Source organism: Antechinus flavipes, chromosome 4 (assembly GCF_016432865.1).
Source record: "Antechinus flavipes isolate AdamAnt ecotype Samford, QLD, Australia chromosome 4, AdamAnt_v2, whole genome shotgun sequence".
In the NCBI taxonomy this organism is placed as follows: domain Eukaryota; kingdom Metazoa; phylum Chordata; class Mammalia; order Dasyuromorphia; family Dasyuridae; genus Antechinus; species Antechinus flavipes.
Window position 1 is genome coordinate 134,185,407 of NC_067401.1, and position 16,664 is coordinate 134,202,070.

Here is a 16,664-nt window from a genome sequence, read left to right on the forward strand (position 1 = left end):
CAATGTGGGTTTGGAAGCAGTTATATTTTTGTGGTTTGACTAACCCTTTTTTTTAAATGAGTGTGTCACTAGAGAAACGTGAGCTCTTGGCTTTTCGATTACTGTAGCTCACCCTGGTGAGTTTCATACACATTGAGTCATCATCTCTACAGGTGACTGATAGACATCTGTGCTGTTTAAGTTACCGTAACTCAGAGATGAGGGAATTTGATCAGTATAAGTTGCTTGCACGTGAAGGTGTGAGGTTCTTCTATCTTCTTAACAATGAACAATGGTTGTTTCTTTAACCACAGAATTCAGTTACTTATTTCCACTCATCCAAAAGTTTTCGTTTTCTTTTTTTCCTCTTAGTGTTTTGCCTCTCACAACTTTGAGCACTCAGCTGTTTTCTAGCAATGTACTACTGCAGGTGCTAAACTTAGGCCTCGCTAAGTGAAATAAGCTAATGAGAGAGAAGATTAAGACCTAGAATTAGTGAAATGTTTTCATGCTGGGGAAACGGTCCTGGACCTCCTCCCTTCCATGAAGATTCTGAGAGGACCTTGTGAAGAGGCTAAATTAATTAGAGCAGGTGGGGTGAAGCTCTAAAAGTTATATTAAGCTTCATCATTTAGGTACCATTTTCAAGGGGTTGTTTGGGAAGTCTAAAGCTTTATTTTTTTCAGACTGAAATCTCAACACAGCAGCGTTCAGAAATATATTCTTCTTAGAAGTGGAACATTAGAGCCCATGGTGAAACTGCCTATGGTCTATTTTCCATTAAGGTTGATTATTGAGCAAAGAAGGAGACGTCTGATTTGCTGCTTATTTTATTCTCTCCTCAGTTTTGGTCTTGGAACAATCGCCTTGGCTTATAGGTGTTAGGGACCATGGAAGTGGATGTGTCCATTTTGCTGGTCTGTCTGTCAAATCCATTCTGCTTACTGTTACTTCCTAAAATACCATTTTTCAACACATGCTCCCCTTGTTCATATATAGGGGATCTCTTTTGGATCTAAGCCACACTCGGCCTGGCATCCATGGTCCTCCATTAACCAGTTCTACTGTACCCATCCAATCTTAGTTCTCACTTCTGCCTAACATTGCCATTAATTTTTTTTCCATATACATCTTATTTCTTTTTCCCTATGAGTTTTCACTTGATCTAGTCCCTGATTCTATCTCTCTGGTACTTTAAATTCCATTCATAGCCCATCTCACCTTAGTTCTTCCAAGAAGACTTCCCTGATTAAACCCAAAATTACTTTTTGTTTCCAAGCTTTTCAGTCTGTGTTATACAACCACTTACTCACATTTTGTCTTGTCATTTTTCCTACAATTATTTCACTTAATTTTTCATTCTTTTTTCAATTATATTGTAGGCTCCTAAGGTTCAGAGACCATACATATCATTTCTTTTTATACCTCCAAAAGTACTTTTAAAAAAACCCAGTAAGCATTCAACAAACGATGGCTGAAGTTGTTAGTGAAACTTAAAAGATGTCATGGTTCTGTATTTCTTAAAATTAAGGAATGCTTTATAGAAGTTGCAGTGACATGATTTGACATCATAATTCTATGTAAAAGGGGCAACTAAGTATTGCAATGGATAGAGCACTGGCCAATGTTAGGAGTCAGGAGGACCTGAGTTCAAATCCAGCCTTAGATACTTGATACTTCCTAGCTGTGTGACCCTGAGCAAGATACTTAACCCTGATTCTCTGACCAAAATAATAAGTAATAGTAGTATTATATGTAAAAAATAAAAAGATATAAAAGATGAATGAGATGTGATATTTTAGAGCTTATAAAATTATGGAATGAGAAAAATAATGTCAAAGGTTTTGGGGCCATCTCTGTCAAAATTTCTTAACAAGTCTCTTCATAATCTCTACTCATCCATAAGTTCATTTGCCACCACTGCTAACTATCCCAGTCTTCCCTGTGGCCTGGAAGCTTCTGCTTTCTGACATACAACACCTACACATCCAGAGGAGACTAGGGCAAGCTTTCAGAATTGCTCATCAGTCCGAGATGAGAAATAGGAAGGGGAAACTGTAAGAAGAGTGTTTCAGTTAATGGCAAGACAAGTCCTAATAAACACTCATGTATTGATCATGGACCCATTATTTAGTTGCATAATGAGAAAACATTTTCTGAAAGAACTTTTGACTCTAGCTGCCCATTATAAAAGCTTATTCTCCCTTTCCCAAAGGGGACTCAGTCAGATGATTGAGTATAATTGAGCAGTGCAAAATTGATGGTTTTTAAAAATTAGAAAATAACTTTGATATAGTTTTGGTTAATAAGCATTTATTTTTCTCTCTCTCCTATTTCACCTCCCATATTAAAACCTTAAAACAAATTCCTGTCCAAAAATGTATTTCTAATTCTGCCTCTTGAATCCATCCCCTCTCTGTCAGGAGGTAGATAACAAAGATCATAATCAGTCCCTTGGAATCATGACTGGTCATTGCAGTGTTCAGAGTCCTAAGATATTTGTCTTTACAATATTTTATGTATATATGTTTTTGTATAAGTATATATGTGGGGGGTAATGTGTGTCTTTGTGTTTATATGTATGTGTGTGTTTATTTTTTTTCTCTTGTCTTCTTGGATTTTTGTGAAATCAATCCTTGCCATCACTTTTTACAACACAATAATGATATTCCCTTATTTTCTTATGCCATAATTTGTTCAGCCATTCAAAAATTGATGTGTATTTCCTTAGTTTCCCATTCTTTGACACTACAAAAAGAGTTACTATAAATATTTCTGTACAAATGGGTCCTTTCCCTTTCTTTGATCTCCTTGTGAGAGATACTTTCACCGATTGAACCTTATTATCCACTGCAACACTTCTGTCCTGAGCTGACTAAAATTGTTAGCAGAAAATGAGAGGCGAAGGGTTGCCAGTATCTGAAGAGGAGGATGGACATGATAGGAGTACAAAACCACCCTTTGTCATTCAATGCAGCTTACCAATCATTTCAGCCCAATCTTAATGTGTCTACATCTCTCCCGTCACTGGGGTTCCCAAAATTTTGTCCAGGAGGTGACAATAAAACTGTTGCTCACCCTAATATTAGTGGCTGGTAGCTGGTGGCCTCTGACATGGATCAAACCTAAAAGTCCATAAATGGTCACTACTATTTGCATTCCATGTTCTATAATGGACCACACAATCTCCCACCATCTGAAAACTCTTTGAATAATTCTGAGATCTCTATGACTGTATAGCTCCAGTTATAACCCATTCTTTTCTATCTTGTAGGTGAGAAGCATCATTGCTTTGAAGTCAATTATAATTCCAGCTATATGTATGAGAAGGAAAGTGAGATGATGCAGACTCGGATGATGGATCAGGCCATTAATAATGCCATCACCTACCTCGGAGCTGAGGCCCTGCGTCCCTTAGTGCAGACCCCTCCTGCCCCAACCTCAGAGATGGTCCCAGTTATTAGCAGCATGTACCCCATTGCACTTACACGCACAGAGATGGCTAATGGTGGCCCACAGGACCTAGAGAAGAAAAACATTCACCTATCAGACAAATGTCTGCCTTCTGAAAGAGGCCTCTCTCCCAACAACAGTGGCCATGACTCCACAGATACAGATAGCAACCATGAAGAACGCCAGAATCACGCCTATCTGCAGAACCACATGATTCCTCCCCGAGCCAGGAATGGGATGCCACCCCTGAAGGAGCTGTCCCACTCCTATGAACTTCTCAAACCCCCACCCATCTGCCCTCGAGATACCATCAAAGTGATTAACAAAGATGGAGAGGTGATGGGTGTGTTCAGGTGTGACCACTGCCGAGTCCTCTTCCTGGATTATGTGATGTTCACCATTCACATGGGCTGTCATGGTTTTCGTGACCCTTTTGAGTGTAATATGTGTGGGTACCGGAGCCATGACAGGTATGAATTCTCCTCTCACATTGCTAGAGGAGAACACAGAATCATGTTAAAGTAAATAGCTCAGTTCCCTCTCAGAGATTTATATATTGAGCATCACTTTAAAAAAACAACAGCAGCAAACAATTAGCATCTTCATTTTGCCAAAGCTATACGACCTCAAGTGATTTTCCATATCAGTTATGATGTAAAAAGTGTAATGTCTTCATTAACCGCCTAAGAGATCTACTCTTCAGTAATTTCTCTAGATCCATGGTATTTGTATTGAGAAATGGGTTTTTATAGCATTTTTTTCCTCAGGGATTTTATATTATAGGACTGACAAGGGAACCTTTCATCCTTGTCTTCTACAATAACACAACTCAACTTTTTGTTCAAAAGTTTGTCAAACAATCCTCTGGCTGTGCTCTATGAAAGCTTAGAGGTGGCTTCTATTCAGTATCACAAACAGGGAAAATTGACCTTGACCAGAAAACTGACTCAGAATTCTGTATGCACTTAAACCTTGGACTATATAGATTTTCAGCAGGGTGTGAGAGAAGATATTACCAATTACCATGTAAAGAACAGGGGGAGAATAGCAATGTGATAGTTTATGTGATTCAAGGGACCTTATTCAGCATTTGAAGACCTCAAACTCAACATCAAATCTGCTTTAGACTAGCAGTGCCCTCTAAAACAGTTATGTATTCATCCTGCTTCTCATTACTATCTCCCCCAATTCTCTAAGAACTGTTTTTGGTTAAGCAAAATACTGTGAAAGGAATTATATATAAGAAGAGTCATCTTTTATAAACAAAGACATATGGTCATTAAAACATAACAAATTGTCCATAATGGAACTCAGCACCAACTTCCTTTCCCCAGAGATGAGAAGAGGAGTATCTTAAGAGGGAAGAGAAATGGTTCAGCAGTTTAAACAGTAGAAACAACTGCCAACAAGATCAATCAGCAAGCATTCATTAAGTGCCTACTGTATGCCAGGTACCATGTTCTTCTGACTTTTTACAATTTATTGTAACAAAGTCAAGGTAGATCTGCCAACCAACCTGAGCCCAGAGATTTTTATAAGATTAAAAAAAAACTGTTTAGTTGCATATTACCTCCCCTACCTCTAAGGAAGGTTAAATATTTGCTGGAAAGTCATAGGGATAGTGTTTTTCAGGCCAGACATTGCTCATCAGAGAACTAACCCTTCTCATCATCTCCAGTCATCCTGCTCTATATCTGGCCACTGGACCCAGGAGGAGGTAAAAGTGAAGCTGGTGACTTTGCACAACTCTCCCTCGCTTAAATCCAAATCACTTGCATGTCCTGGCATCACCTCCCTGATGTCATGGTCCTCTTCCAGAATGAAGGACAAACAACTCTTCTGATGCTATGGGAGCCTTAAGTAAGATGACGGGTTTACAGTTTGATAGATTTGATGCACCAAATTCAACAAATATTAAGCATCTGCTTTGTGAAAGCACCAGGCAAAGACTTTGGATATACAAAAATAAAAATGACAGAATCCTCTCTCCTAAGACACTCATATTTATCTGCTCTCTATTAAAGGAACTATATCAATCACAATTCTGGTGGAGAGGGTTGATAACCCTTAATATAAAAGAAAGATATGAAACAGAGAAAAGAGTTCTGGACTAAGAAGATCTTGGATCTAGTTCCAGCTCTGCCACTCCCTGTATGACTTTTGGCAAGTCATTGTATTTCTCAAGAGCCTTCATTTCCTCATCTGCAAAACAGGGTGTTTGACTAGATAATCGCTAAAATTCCTTCTTGCTCTGACAGTCTGATGTTGGGATGACTACAGAGCCTTTTGAAGCTTTCTAATCTATTAGGACTAAGTGGTATCATTAATGTTTATGTGTATGCATATGAATGTTGCACATTTTTTTGATATTGCACATTGATTTGATGTGCAAATATATTTCAGTTTTTCCTTAAACATCAGGTCCTGAGGGACATGAAGGGGGACTTAATGGGAAAAAATATCTTGATTCTCTCCCAAAATATACACAAAAAGTAATACAATTAGCTTCAAAGAAATTTTTATTTCAAATTCTGCTTGGTGGAATAATTCTATGCTACCCATTTACAAGTGAGATTAAGTTTCATTGAGAATTTCTACTAAATCTCAAATTCCTGGCAGATTAGAGATTTATGTGATTTCATTGGTAGAAGGAACTTTTGGTGAGAAAAACTTCTACTGAGACAGAATTACAGTTGTTCTAAAATTTATAGTTTTAGGGATTTGCCGGGAATATTGAAAGTTGTTCAGAATCCCAAAGGCAGATGGGTGTCAGAGGCAGTATTTTAACCTGTATCTTTCTGAGAACAGGGACAGCTACCTTCCCTCCGCAGTAGCTGTAACTCTAACAGGGTGTGGGCTCAGAAGGGATAGCTTGTTGCATTGGATAACTATAATATTAAAACGTATCCAATTTTCATATGCCAACTGTTGAAAGACGTTTGATTTAAGTTTAAACTCAGCTTAGATACTATTAAAAATTAAACATTCTCCCCTTGATTGTACAAATCACAAATCATCCTTTGCAACTTTGCCTTTTCTCACTCATGAGAAGTTACTTGGGATGTTACATAGGGGCAATAGAGATAGCTTGCTGTAATAGAAAGAATTCTGGACTTGGAAGCTGGGAGATCTGGTTTCTAGTCCTGGACAAGTCTTCAGGCTAATTTATCTATAAAATAAAGGCTTGGACAAAATATTCTCTAAGATGTCTAGCTACTTCTATGTCATTTTCAATCCCTGTATGGTATTTGATTCTGTACTAAGTGAGATTCCCCAGTTAAAAAAATAAACAAAAACTCTTATCATTAAGATTTAACAAATTTGTTTAAATATTTAGGAGGGAAGAGAACGTGTTTGGAGATAAATGTTAGGTCATAGTAACAGAAAATTATCACAAGATTTTGTTCCACCAAAGATAGGGATATTTTATAACCTTCATTTATTCATTCACTTTGTTCTGATACCTGATCAATTCCCCAAATGATGCCCATTTTACCAGAAATACATTTTTCTAGGGAAAGAGGACACAGAGCCTACTTCTTAATACTAGACTTCCAAGGATGGGACAAAATTTATCCAATTTATGTAATATTTTGCCTGTGAAAAATTATTTATTTTCAGTTTCATAGTCTAATCCTGACAGAGTTATCTATTGGAACTCATAGAACAAACTATTCTTTCTGAACACACCCTTGTAAGCTTGTTGAGAAGAGTAGAAAGGATGGTTTGGTTTAGAGGTATAATCTAGTAGCTTTCTTGGGACAGGGGAACTTTTGCAAATAGATAATTCTGTTAACAGTTACTTTTTAATGTCAGGACCTGGAAAGATGGAAAGCAGACCTTCAGCTCTCAACTTCCATTTTCCTGTCAAGTCTCCTCTTGCTAGGCAAGAATTCCACGTCCCACCTAGGAAGCCATAGTAAGATAAATTCTGAAAAAGTCACTTGAAGCTGATGAGACAAATGTAGCATGGGTGTGGGAAGGGAAGAGAATAACTGTTATGCAAAGAGCCACTGAATATCAATTGTTTTTTTTAAATAGATACAACATATTTAGTTTTGAGTAGAACAGTTCTCTTTCCCCTTCCCCAACATAAAAAGCCCTCCTCACACTCTTATAGTCACACTCCAAAAAAAAGCAATATCTTACCAGTCTCAATTCTTGCCTGCCTAGCTCCTAACTTTACTGATACATTTCCTTGCTATTCGGTGTAGTAGTAAGGCACTTGCCATGTTGACTTGAAGATGACTGCTAATTGAACTATTTTTATAAAATTTCTAGTTATAAAAATTTACTTTCATTTCTATCACTACCAATAAGAAAAAAAATCTCATTTTCCCTAGCTTTTCCCCTTGCTTACTGGCTAAATAAAGGGATTTAAATATTAAAGAAGAAAGTACATTACTGAAAGATTCTAGAGCAGCTTGAAAGAATGGTATAAAAATGTAATGTGACCTCTTGAAGGAGGGGGATGCCGGGTGAGGAAGTGGGGCCTCCAGGCTATTCAGATAGGTGAAAGAATTTAGACCTTTTGGGAATTCAAAAGAGTAAATGAAAATGGAGTGAAAATCAGAATGATGTGATTTTTAAGAGGCTAGGGCAATTCATCCTAGAGTTAGAGAAGACAGGCTTCTCAGGACAGAGGAAGAGTTGATGTGAACAGAAATCAGGTTCAACTCCAATTCGAATTTGATTTTAATTTAATTTGATTTTAATCTATTCTCAGCTATAAAGGAACCCTGCTTTTGTAAGGACCAAAAGAAATAAAACTGATATAGATAGATGAAAGGAAAAAAAAACCTGTGGTCCTAACCTAAGGAGGAGAAAGAAGAGTCTTAATGAACTTGGAGGGGATGTGAGTAACAAGATACCTGTCACTTACCTAAGCTGTATGTAATTTGGACCGCAAAACTTCCTCACCATTGGAAAGTTGTTTTCTTTGCACTAGAAATTGGTTAACTGCCTGTTCCAACCCATACCATTACAGTGGGGTGAGGGTATGTTGCTGAAGAAACCAAATGGGTCAAGCTATGAGTCAGTCCCAAAGGCATCTATGAGGGAAGAAAATCTCCCATTATTCTCTTAGATTTCAATAGTCAGAAATTATTCATTTACAGCAGAAGCAATGAAGCCATCTATTTACTAGTTCCCGTACCTCAGGAGAGAATCCGAGCTCCAAGTAGAATACAATGGATAACCAAATTACATCATCCAGTATTCTTACCTAGAAGTCTTAAGCCCCAAGTTCATCATCCAACAAAATGAAATTAATTATATTTTAAAGGTTTTTTTCCCCTTTTAAAATAACTTGGTCTTGTGATATATTGGGGCTTTGTGATTCTTTGTGAGTTGAAAGGAGAATGCTAATTGTAGAAAAATTAGTGATAGAAGTATATGCATATGCCTACCTCAGAGGATATTATATAGAATTCCATGTTTAGAATTAGTTCTGGTTTTGGATAAAGATTTACTTGAGATGATTGTATCTTTTAGCGATTTACTATACCAGTGTCCCAAAGACTTCAGAGGTTATAATTTTGAGCCCAACACAGAGTCCTGAACTTGAACTAATTAGAGGAGGTAGCTTTTCAATACTAAATATTGACATTGATATTTATTCCTTGATTTTATTTTCTTTATGTTGTTTTAAGGTATATATGAAGAACATTTGTCAGAGTTTTGTGCCTTCTTAAGAAGGGAAATCATATGAATTTATTAGCATTAAGTATTCAGATTCTTGATGTATTCAGGGAAACAATGTGCAGTTCTTATAAGCCTATAGCTGGTAGTCTCCAACAATTTATGGTTTTTTCCTCAGTTTGTGCCCTGATCCTTTTTCCCCTACCATTCTTACTCTATGCCTGGAGAGACTCTAACTAATCCTCTTCACATCTAGTTCCATTCTCCTCTAACCCACACCCCTCCTCCCCATCTGCAGCGGCAGTGAGCAACCATTTTCTCCGTTTTTCCTAGGTGGGTAACATAGAGCTTGAGTCTCCCACAAACACAGCAGAAGCCTTTTAGCTAAATCAGCCAGCCTTGTTCCCATCTCATCTCTGTAAGGATTGTCCTAGGTCTTGAACTTCATAGGATAATAGACAGAGGACATCCCTCCCCCACTTTTTTTTTTTGGAAGACCTATCCTTGCCCTGGCTACGTGTATGGAAACTAAATCATCGTGGGTTATAAGTGGTTAGTGGGTCATTTAAAGAGCAGACACCCCTTCAGCTAGACAAGTGGCTTTGAATGTTTTAAGTTCTCAGGCTCTGAGCGGGTGTGAGGGATCATTTTAGCAACTGGAAAAACCAAGGCTTTATTTTTAACTTTTGGTTTCCAAAGCCACAGGTGTGGTCTGTGGATGGCCTTGATCGCCTGAGTGACTAGGGTAACACTGAGAAAGAAACTGAGGTCTCAGACTCAGGTTGCCTTCCCACACATCACTGAGTTAATGGCCTCTAAGCAGGAGCAAAGTTGAGGTAGAGAACTATATCTCACTAGGTTGTTTTTTGCACTTTTGTGACTTAGAGACCCTTGTTAATCATTTCTCTTATTGATACCATGGACAATCTTCTTCATGTGTGGCTACCCAAAATAACCCCGTTGCCAAGCAAGCATTAGTATCATGCTTACCCCATTTTCAGTGATCCTGTGCATTGTGTGATGCTGATAGCCTGGCAATTTGAAATATTCATTTGCCACAAGATGGCCAGATTCTCTAAAGACCAAAGCTTCTGTAATGTAGCAATGCCTAACCATTGTTCATATTTCAATATGTCCTTGTGTTAAAAAAACAAGGTTGTTTAAGTGTTTAAAGTTTCTATATGATTTTTTTAAACAGGGAAAAAATAAAAAATGGTGTGTTTGAAACTAGACATGTTTGACATATTTAGTTTGTAAGGGGATTTGGGTCAAGAGTTTTCCTGTTCTCTTTGGATCATGGGTTTTATTCCCCTTTAAAAATGAAATATTTCAAGGTCTATATGAAAACATCTGAATTCTCTTCTGGGATCCTATTAAGAAGCATGCTATGTCACAGGAAACGATTTTCCTTTTCCAGTCCATCCAAAGTGCCAAGACATTGGGCCTCCTCCCAGTCACACCTGCCAAGTGATGACATCCACACCCATCTTTAACTCTATTTGTTCCAGTTCTCTTGGTCTCTTATCAGAAAGAGAACCTTCCTTCCCCAAAAAGGACTTAGAGAATGCAGAAAGCAACAGTTTTTTTTGTTTGTTTGTTTGTTTGTTTTTACTATGGTGGGGAAACCAGTAATAACCTAGAATCCTGGATACCTTGATCCATAACCTAACATTGGAAAGCTAGATCCCACCAGCTTTGGAGTGAGTATATGATTGGGAGAAGATCCCACCTGGAAGAGAAAGGAAAAGTTACATTCTTCTCACTTAGCTCAGACCCTTTGCCCCAACTTCCATCCTTTCTTTTTTAGCATTTAAGTATTCAAACACAAGTTGAACTTTAAAGCTTAGTCACAGTTCAAGTCTATGCAGTATTTAGAAAACTGAAATATCAAGTCCTTGGTATGTTTTAGATCAGGCCAACCATGTGAGATGGGGAGTTCTTAGGGAAATGATTAGACAACCTGCTGGTTTCTAGGTTCTTGAGTCTCCTAGAAAATCCTGATTGTAGTTAAAGAGGGAGCTTTAAAAGCAAAACTAATACTAGTTCCAAGCTTGGCCAACCCAAACCTGAGAAGCAAGACTGGATAATAGACTATATTTTTGACATAAAATATACACCCAACAATATGGGGAGAATTAAGAATATAAGTCATTCCCCAATTGACAAATAATCAAAGCATATGAAAAGGCAATTTTCAAGTGATGAAATTAAAGCTCTGCTGTCTTGTGAGTAATACTTTAAATCATCATTGATTAGAGAAATGCAAATTAAAATAATTCTGAGGTATTACCTTACACCTATCAAATTGGCTAACATGACAGAAAAGGAAAATGACAAATGTCAAAGAATATGTGGGGAAAATTGGAACACTAATGTACTGTTAGTGGAGTTGTGAACTGATCCAACCATTCTGGAGAACAATTAGGAACTATGCTCAAAAGGCAAATGTCATCAATTCTGTTACTAGATATGTATCCCAAAGAAATCATAAAAAAAAAAAAGGAAAAAGAGCTACATGTACAAAAATTATGGTGGCAAAGAATTGGAAATTGAGAGAATGCCCATCATTTGAGGAATGGCTGAATAAGTTGTGATATATGAGTATAATAGAATTACTATTGTTCTATAAGAAATTGTAAACAGGGACATTTCAGAAAAACCTAGAAAGAGTTGTATGAACTAATGCTGAGTAAAATGAACAGAACCAGGAAGACATTATACACAGTAATAGAACATTGTTGATGGTCAACTGAGACCTAATGAAAGACCTTATCTTAAAAAGGCCAAGGTCTCCTATTGCATCCAAGACCACCTCCAGTCCTCCTGATCTATATCTGGTCTCTGGATCCGATGGTTTTGGAAGGGAAAGTGAGGCAGGTGATCTTACATAGCCCTCTCTTACTTAAATCCAAGTCATTTGCATGTCATGACATCACCTCCCATGTCATATGAGGTCCTCTTTGAGAATGAAGGACAAGTAACAACAGTTCTTCTCAGCAATACAAAGATCCAAGAAAATTCCAATAGACTCATGATGGGAAATACAATCCACATCCAGAGAAAGGAACTATGGAATTTGAATGAAGATTGAAGAATATGATTTTTACTTTCTTTGTTTTGGGGTTTTTTTTTTTTGGTGACTTTTCCCTTTTGTTCTGTTTCTGCTATCACATGACTAAAGTGGAAATATATTTTCATGATTGCACATATATAACCTATATCAGATTCCTTATTGTCTTGGGGAAGGGGAAGGGAAGAGGGGGAAAGAAAAAATTTGAAACTCAAAATCTTTTTAAAAATGAATTTTTGAAAACTACCTTCACATGTAATTGGAAAAATAAAATACTATTTAAAAAAACAAATAAATATGGAGATCAGTTATGAAATCTCCAACTCAGACAGTTTCTTCAGTAGGCATCCAGTCTTGGAAAACATCTACCTCCCTCAACCTCATTGTAGTTTGATAAAGCAAAATAATAGCTCACACTTGTGTAGGATGTTTGAGGTATATAGCACACAAATGTCCCTATTATCCAGATAATGAAATTAAAATGAGAAGTTGTTGAGAGGATTTGTCTAAGATAACACCGATAATAAATGGCAGAAGCTCAACTCAAGCCAATAACTTGACTTCAAGACTGCTCTTTTCATAGATGGATCTGTGATCTCATTTATGTGGGTGTTCCCTTCACCACCCATGTTTTCTCATCTTGTTTGACTCCTCTTTCTCCATCTCTTCCCACAAGTTCAAGATATGGAATCCATCCATTGTGTTGAGGATCTGCCTTTTCTTTAGCATAAGAACAGCAAAGGAAACATATTTAAAAGCAGACGGGCTCCTGGAAGCCCAATATTATTCTGAACTTCCTTCCCTTCTTCATTCCCATTCCTCACTCACTGAGAGGGAATGACTTGGGGGATGGGAGATGGGAGGACAGGGAGTCTCATTCACCAATAGGCTTTTTCCTTTTTAAAAAAAGAAACAATATTTAAAGAAAGACTCTCTAAACAAAAATATGAAACAACTGTCTTATTGTGAGCCCCTCTAGAAAGAGAGACCAAGTAATGTGATCTTTCCCCCAGAAGAACCAATCCTATTCAAAAGAAGAAAAAATCTCAGAGATTTATAGTGTCTCATTTTCCAGATGACGAAACTGAGACCAGAGACTTTGGAATGACTGCCATACAGATAGATTAAACATGAAAGTTGTCTCATTTGGACTCAGCTCTACACTTTACTGTAAGATAGCTTGAAACAGCTCCTTCTAAATCAATCCATCAATAAACATTCATTAAGTGCCTCCTCTGTGCTAGGAGTTGGAAATATAAAGCCAAAATTGAAAGAGATAAAGAAAACTTGACTTCATTTGTTCTTGGAGACCTTATTTAGTGCCTGTTCAACTGAGCTATTCCTTTTTCTTCTTCCATTGAGTTCATGGGTGAAGTTGGCAATGGGGGCACCCACTTGTGCCCTTCATCACTATCATTCTCCCCAGCAGTCACTAAAAACATTCTTCACATGTGACCCCACAATAATCATAAGATTGTGGAATCTGAATCTAAAAGGGACCCCAGAATCCATGTAGTCTACTCCACTCACTGTACAGATGAGGAAACCTTTATCTTCTCCCAAATACCCACTGAGCTGTAAGCTCCAAGGTGAGAGGAAGAGGAAAGATATCTTCCCAACTCTTTTTCATTTTTCTCCCCCAGGTTTCCAGGGCCTGAAGAAAGTCCCAGAGGTGACAAATCTTCAGGAAAGGAAGGTATAAAAAGGTTTCAGAAGGGAGTCAATAGAGAAGTAAAACTGAACAAGTCAGTGGCCATCCCCCTCCCCCTCCCCAAATCACAAGTCCTGGCTACTGACACATTCCCAGCTCAGACAGTAGTTTGCATAAAAGCCCTCAAATTTGCACCTGGGGAAGGGAGATCACTAGGGTGAGACTCCCTAGATGGGAATAGAGGCTAGGGGTTGAGGAAGGAGGTCAAAGAAAGTCTCTAGGGAATCTGAGATGTTGAAATTATTTGAAAATTTAATTTTAGCTTATTAAACAGTTCTTCCTTCTCATCACATCTTCTCCTGTGATGACCGGAGGAAAGAGCATTAGAGCAGGAGGGATGAGATGAGAGCGTGTGACATATGGCACTTTCCCTGCCCCCTTTCACAAAGTATGGGGAACAGGAAGAATTGAAGAGACCCATTTCCCATCATCTATACCCCACCTCTTCCCTTTGCCCCCTTGGGCCCAGCAGAGCAGTTTAGTCAAATAAACCACAGTTTTGAGGGTGGCTGGTGGATGGGAACTGGAGGGGCTGACACTACCAAGATATGTCTTCCCTCAGAGTTGTTTCTTCCACTATTTCAGTCCCTTCTTCTTCCAACTCCCCTTCGTTTCCACACCTTCACCTGGGTTTAGGGTGGGAAAATACCATCTCCCACCCCCACTGGAATTATGTTCTCTGGCTCTGGTTTCATGTAAAACCTCTGCCTTCATCATCTCTCCTCTCTCCCTGCCCCAAGGACTTTAGGGAGAGAATCAGTGGCTCCTGGGGCTGAGATATGGAGACACTGACCTAAGAGTTAGCGTGATTCAATTCCCATCTTTGCTATTAATTCTCTGTGTCCTTCAGTGAGCCATCATATAGATTTTTAGAGTTGGAAGGGACCTTAAAGGTCAGTTACCTTGTCACTTTACACATGAGAAGACTAAGGTTCAGAAAAATAAGATTTGCTCATGGTAACACAGCTGGCATGTTTCAAAAGTGGGATTCTGCATTAAAATGAGGGCAATGACCTAAAAACACTGAAAGGAATATATCATCAGAAGATAGACCTCTGTTTTAATACCCAGCTCTGTTACTTCCAGAGTAACCTTAAAGGAAGTCACTTAAACTACTGTCTTCCTTTCTCATCTGTAAAATTAAGGGAGTTGGAGCAGATAATCTCTGAGATGCTATCTCCTTCTCCCCCCAGCCCACATTCACATAACGGTGCATCATCTCCCTTCCTTTCCCCAGATCTCTCTCTTCCCTTCCATTCAAAGTCAACTGTTTGTTCAAGACCTTCCTCAAGTTCCCCAAAGACAATCCATCTAAGTTGCTGCGAAATTAGGATAAAAGCATTGAGTACTTTCTGGTTGAGCACGAGGTGAGACCTATGGGTAAGAAGAAGGGGGTTGAGGGCAGGAGAGGGCATCAGGTACTTTCTCAAAAGTTCTAGCATAGAACTTGCAAAGGGAAGCAGGTGGTGAAAAAACATTGTCTCCTGAGCACTGTAGACCTGGAAATGCTAGGTTTCTGAATAACGCCACTGAGTGAGGGAATTACTCCCAACTCCCACACTCCCCTGCCTCATACCCTCTGCCTCAGTTTTTCCAGTTGAAGCCACTAGGGCCCAACGTAGTGTTGATGTGTAGGGGGGACGACCTGGATTCTCAGGCTCTGGGGGAGTGAGCAGGTTCCAGGGGAAGGAGGTCGCAGCCGCATCCGGAGGTGCCAAAGGGAGGGGGGGCAGTGTAAGATGGAAGACGGGGGTGGGGGGGATGGTGATAAAAGGAGAGGGGCAGCAGCACTTCTGAGAAACAGCCCCGGCGTCTCAGCAGCCCACAGCCCCCCCTCCTCTCCCCTGTGGCTTCACAGCTAGCTCCCTACAGCCGCCCACAGATCTGTGGGGCCTCTCCGGGGGCTGGGAGGTCCTGATGGGAGGCGAAGGGTGCTGAGGGACTGGAAAAGAGGGACCGAAGCGTTTATTACAAAATTTACTACCGAATAGAATAGACAGGAAAGGCATCTGGGGGTGAGTGATGCTGAGTGGGTTCCCTGACATTTTTGAGGTATCTCTCGAACGTCCAGTCCACTATCCTGGCCCCTGAGGATAAGGGGAAGGGTAGGGCTGGGGAAAGAGAGGGCAGATTCAATAAAACCAAGACACCCTTGGCTGTTCCCACCTGTCCCCTTCTCCCTCACCGCGCCCTGCTCAGTATAGAAACACTCCTATTTCACCCCGGGCCAGAATCCAGAAGTGAAACTGCCCCTCCTGTCACGGCTTGGCGACCCCACGGCTCCACCCTTCCGGGAACCAGCTGCCCGTGGATCTCCAAGTCTCTAATAGAAATTAGCCTTGTTGGAGAAAACCGGGGGAGGGGAAAGCTTAACAGAGGAACAGAAATGAAAGGGAGGGGGAAATGAGGGAAAGGGGAGGAAGGTTATAGGAATGTCTTTATACTCCATCTCCCGCCTCTGAGTATCCGCTAGGAACCGCGTGGGACCAAGGCTGTCAGAGCCGGGCGCGGTCTCCTGAAGTTCCCACAGATGGTCACTGGGTGTCACTACAGCCGCACGGCTGAGCTCGGTTCCGGGGGTCCTGGCGCAGAGAAATCCTAGACCTCTTTCTCGCTGTACCTGTTGGAACTCCCATCCCACGCGCGCCCCACCCACACCTACCCGCAGTCCCGTTCTGCGTGCAGCACACTCATGCCGGGCCAGCAGCTCCGAGCTCCAAACACACGTGCCAAGCCCCAAATACGTATCCCAAGCCAGGCAGGTGCTGCTGAGCGCTTTATTTGTTCCGATTCTTCCAAGCATATCGCTTT

At 39.8% G+C, this 16,664-nt stretch overlaps 1 protein-coding gene across 3 annotated transcripts in view; it reads left to right on the forward strand.

The window, feature by feature from the left end:
* The window catches only part of IKZF3 (IKAROS family zinc finger 3), an 84,766-nt gene extending 74,462 nt beyond the window's left edge, over nt 1–10,304 (forward strand). For all 3 annotated transcript variants that reach the window (XM_051994596.1, XM_051994597.1, XM_051994598.1), the window contains one exon: nt 3,254–10,304. In XM_051994596.1, the coding sequence (XP_051850556.1) occupies nt 3,254–3,957 (704 nt within the window). In that variant the 3' untranslated portion in view covers nt 3,958–10,304. The remainder of the gene's footprint in view (nt 1–3,253) is intronic.
* The last annotated feature ends 6,360 nt before the right edge of the window (nt 10,305–16,664 follow it).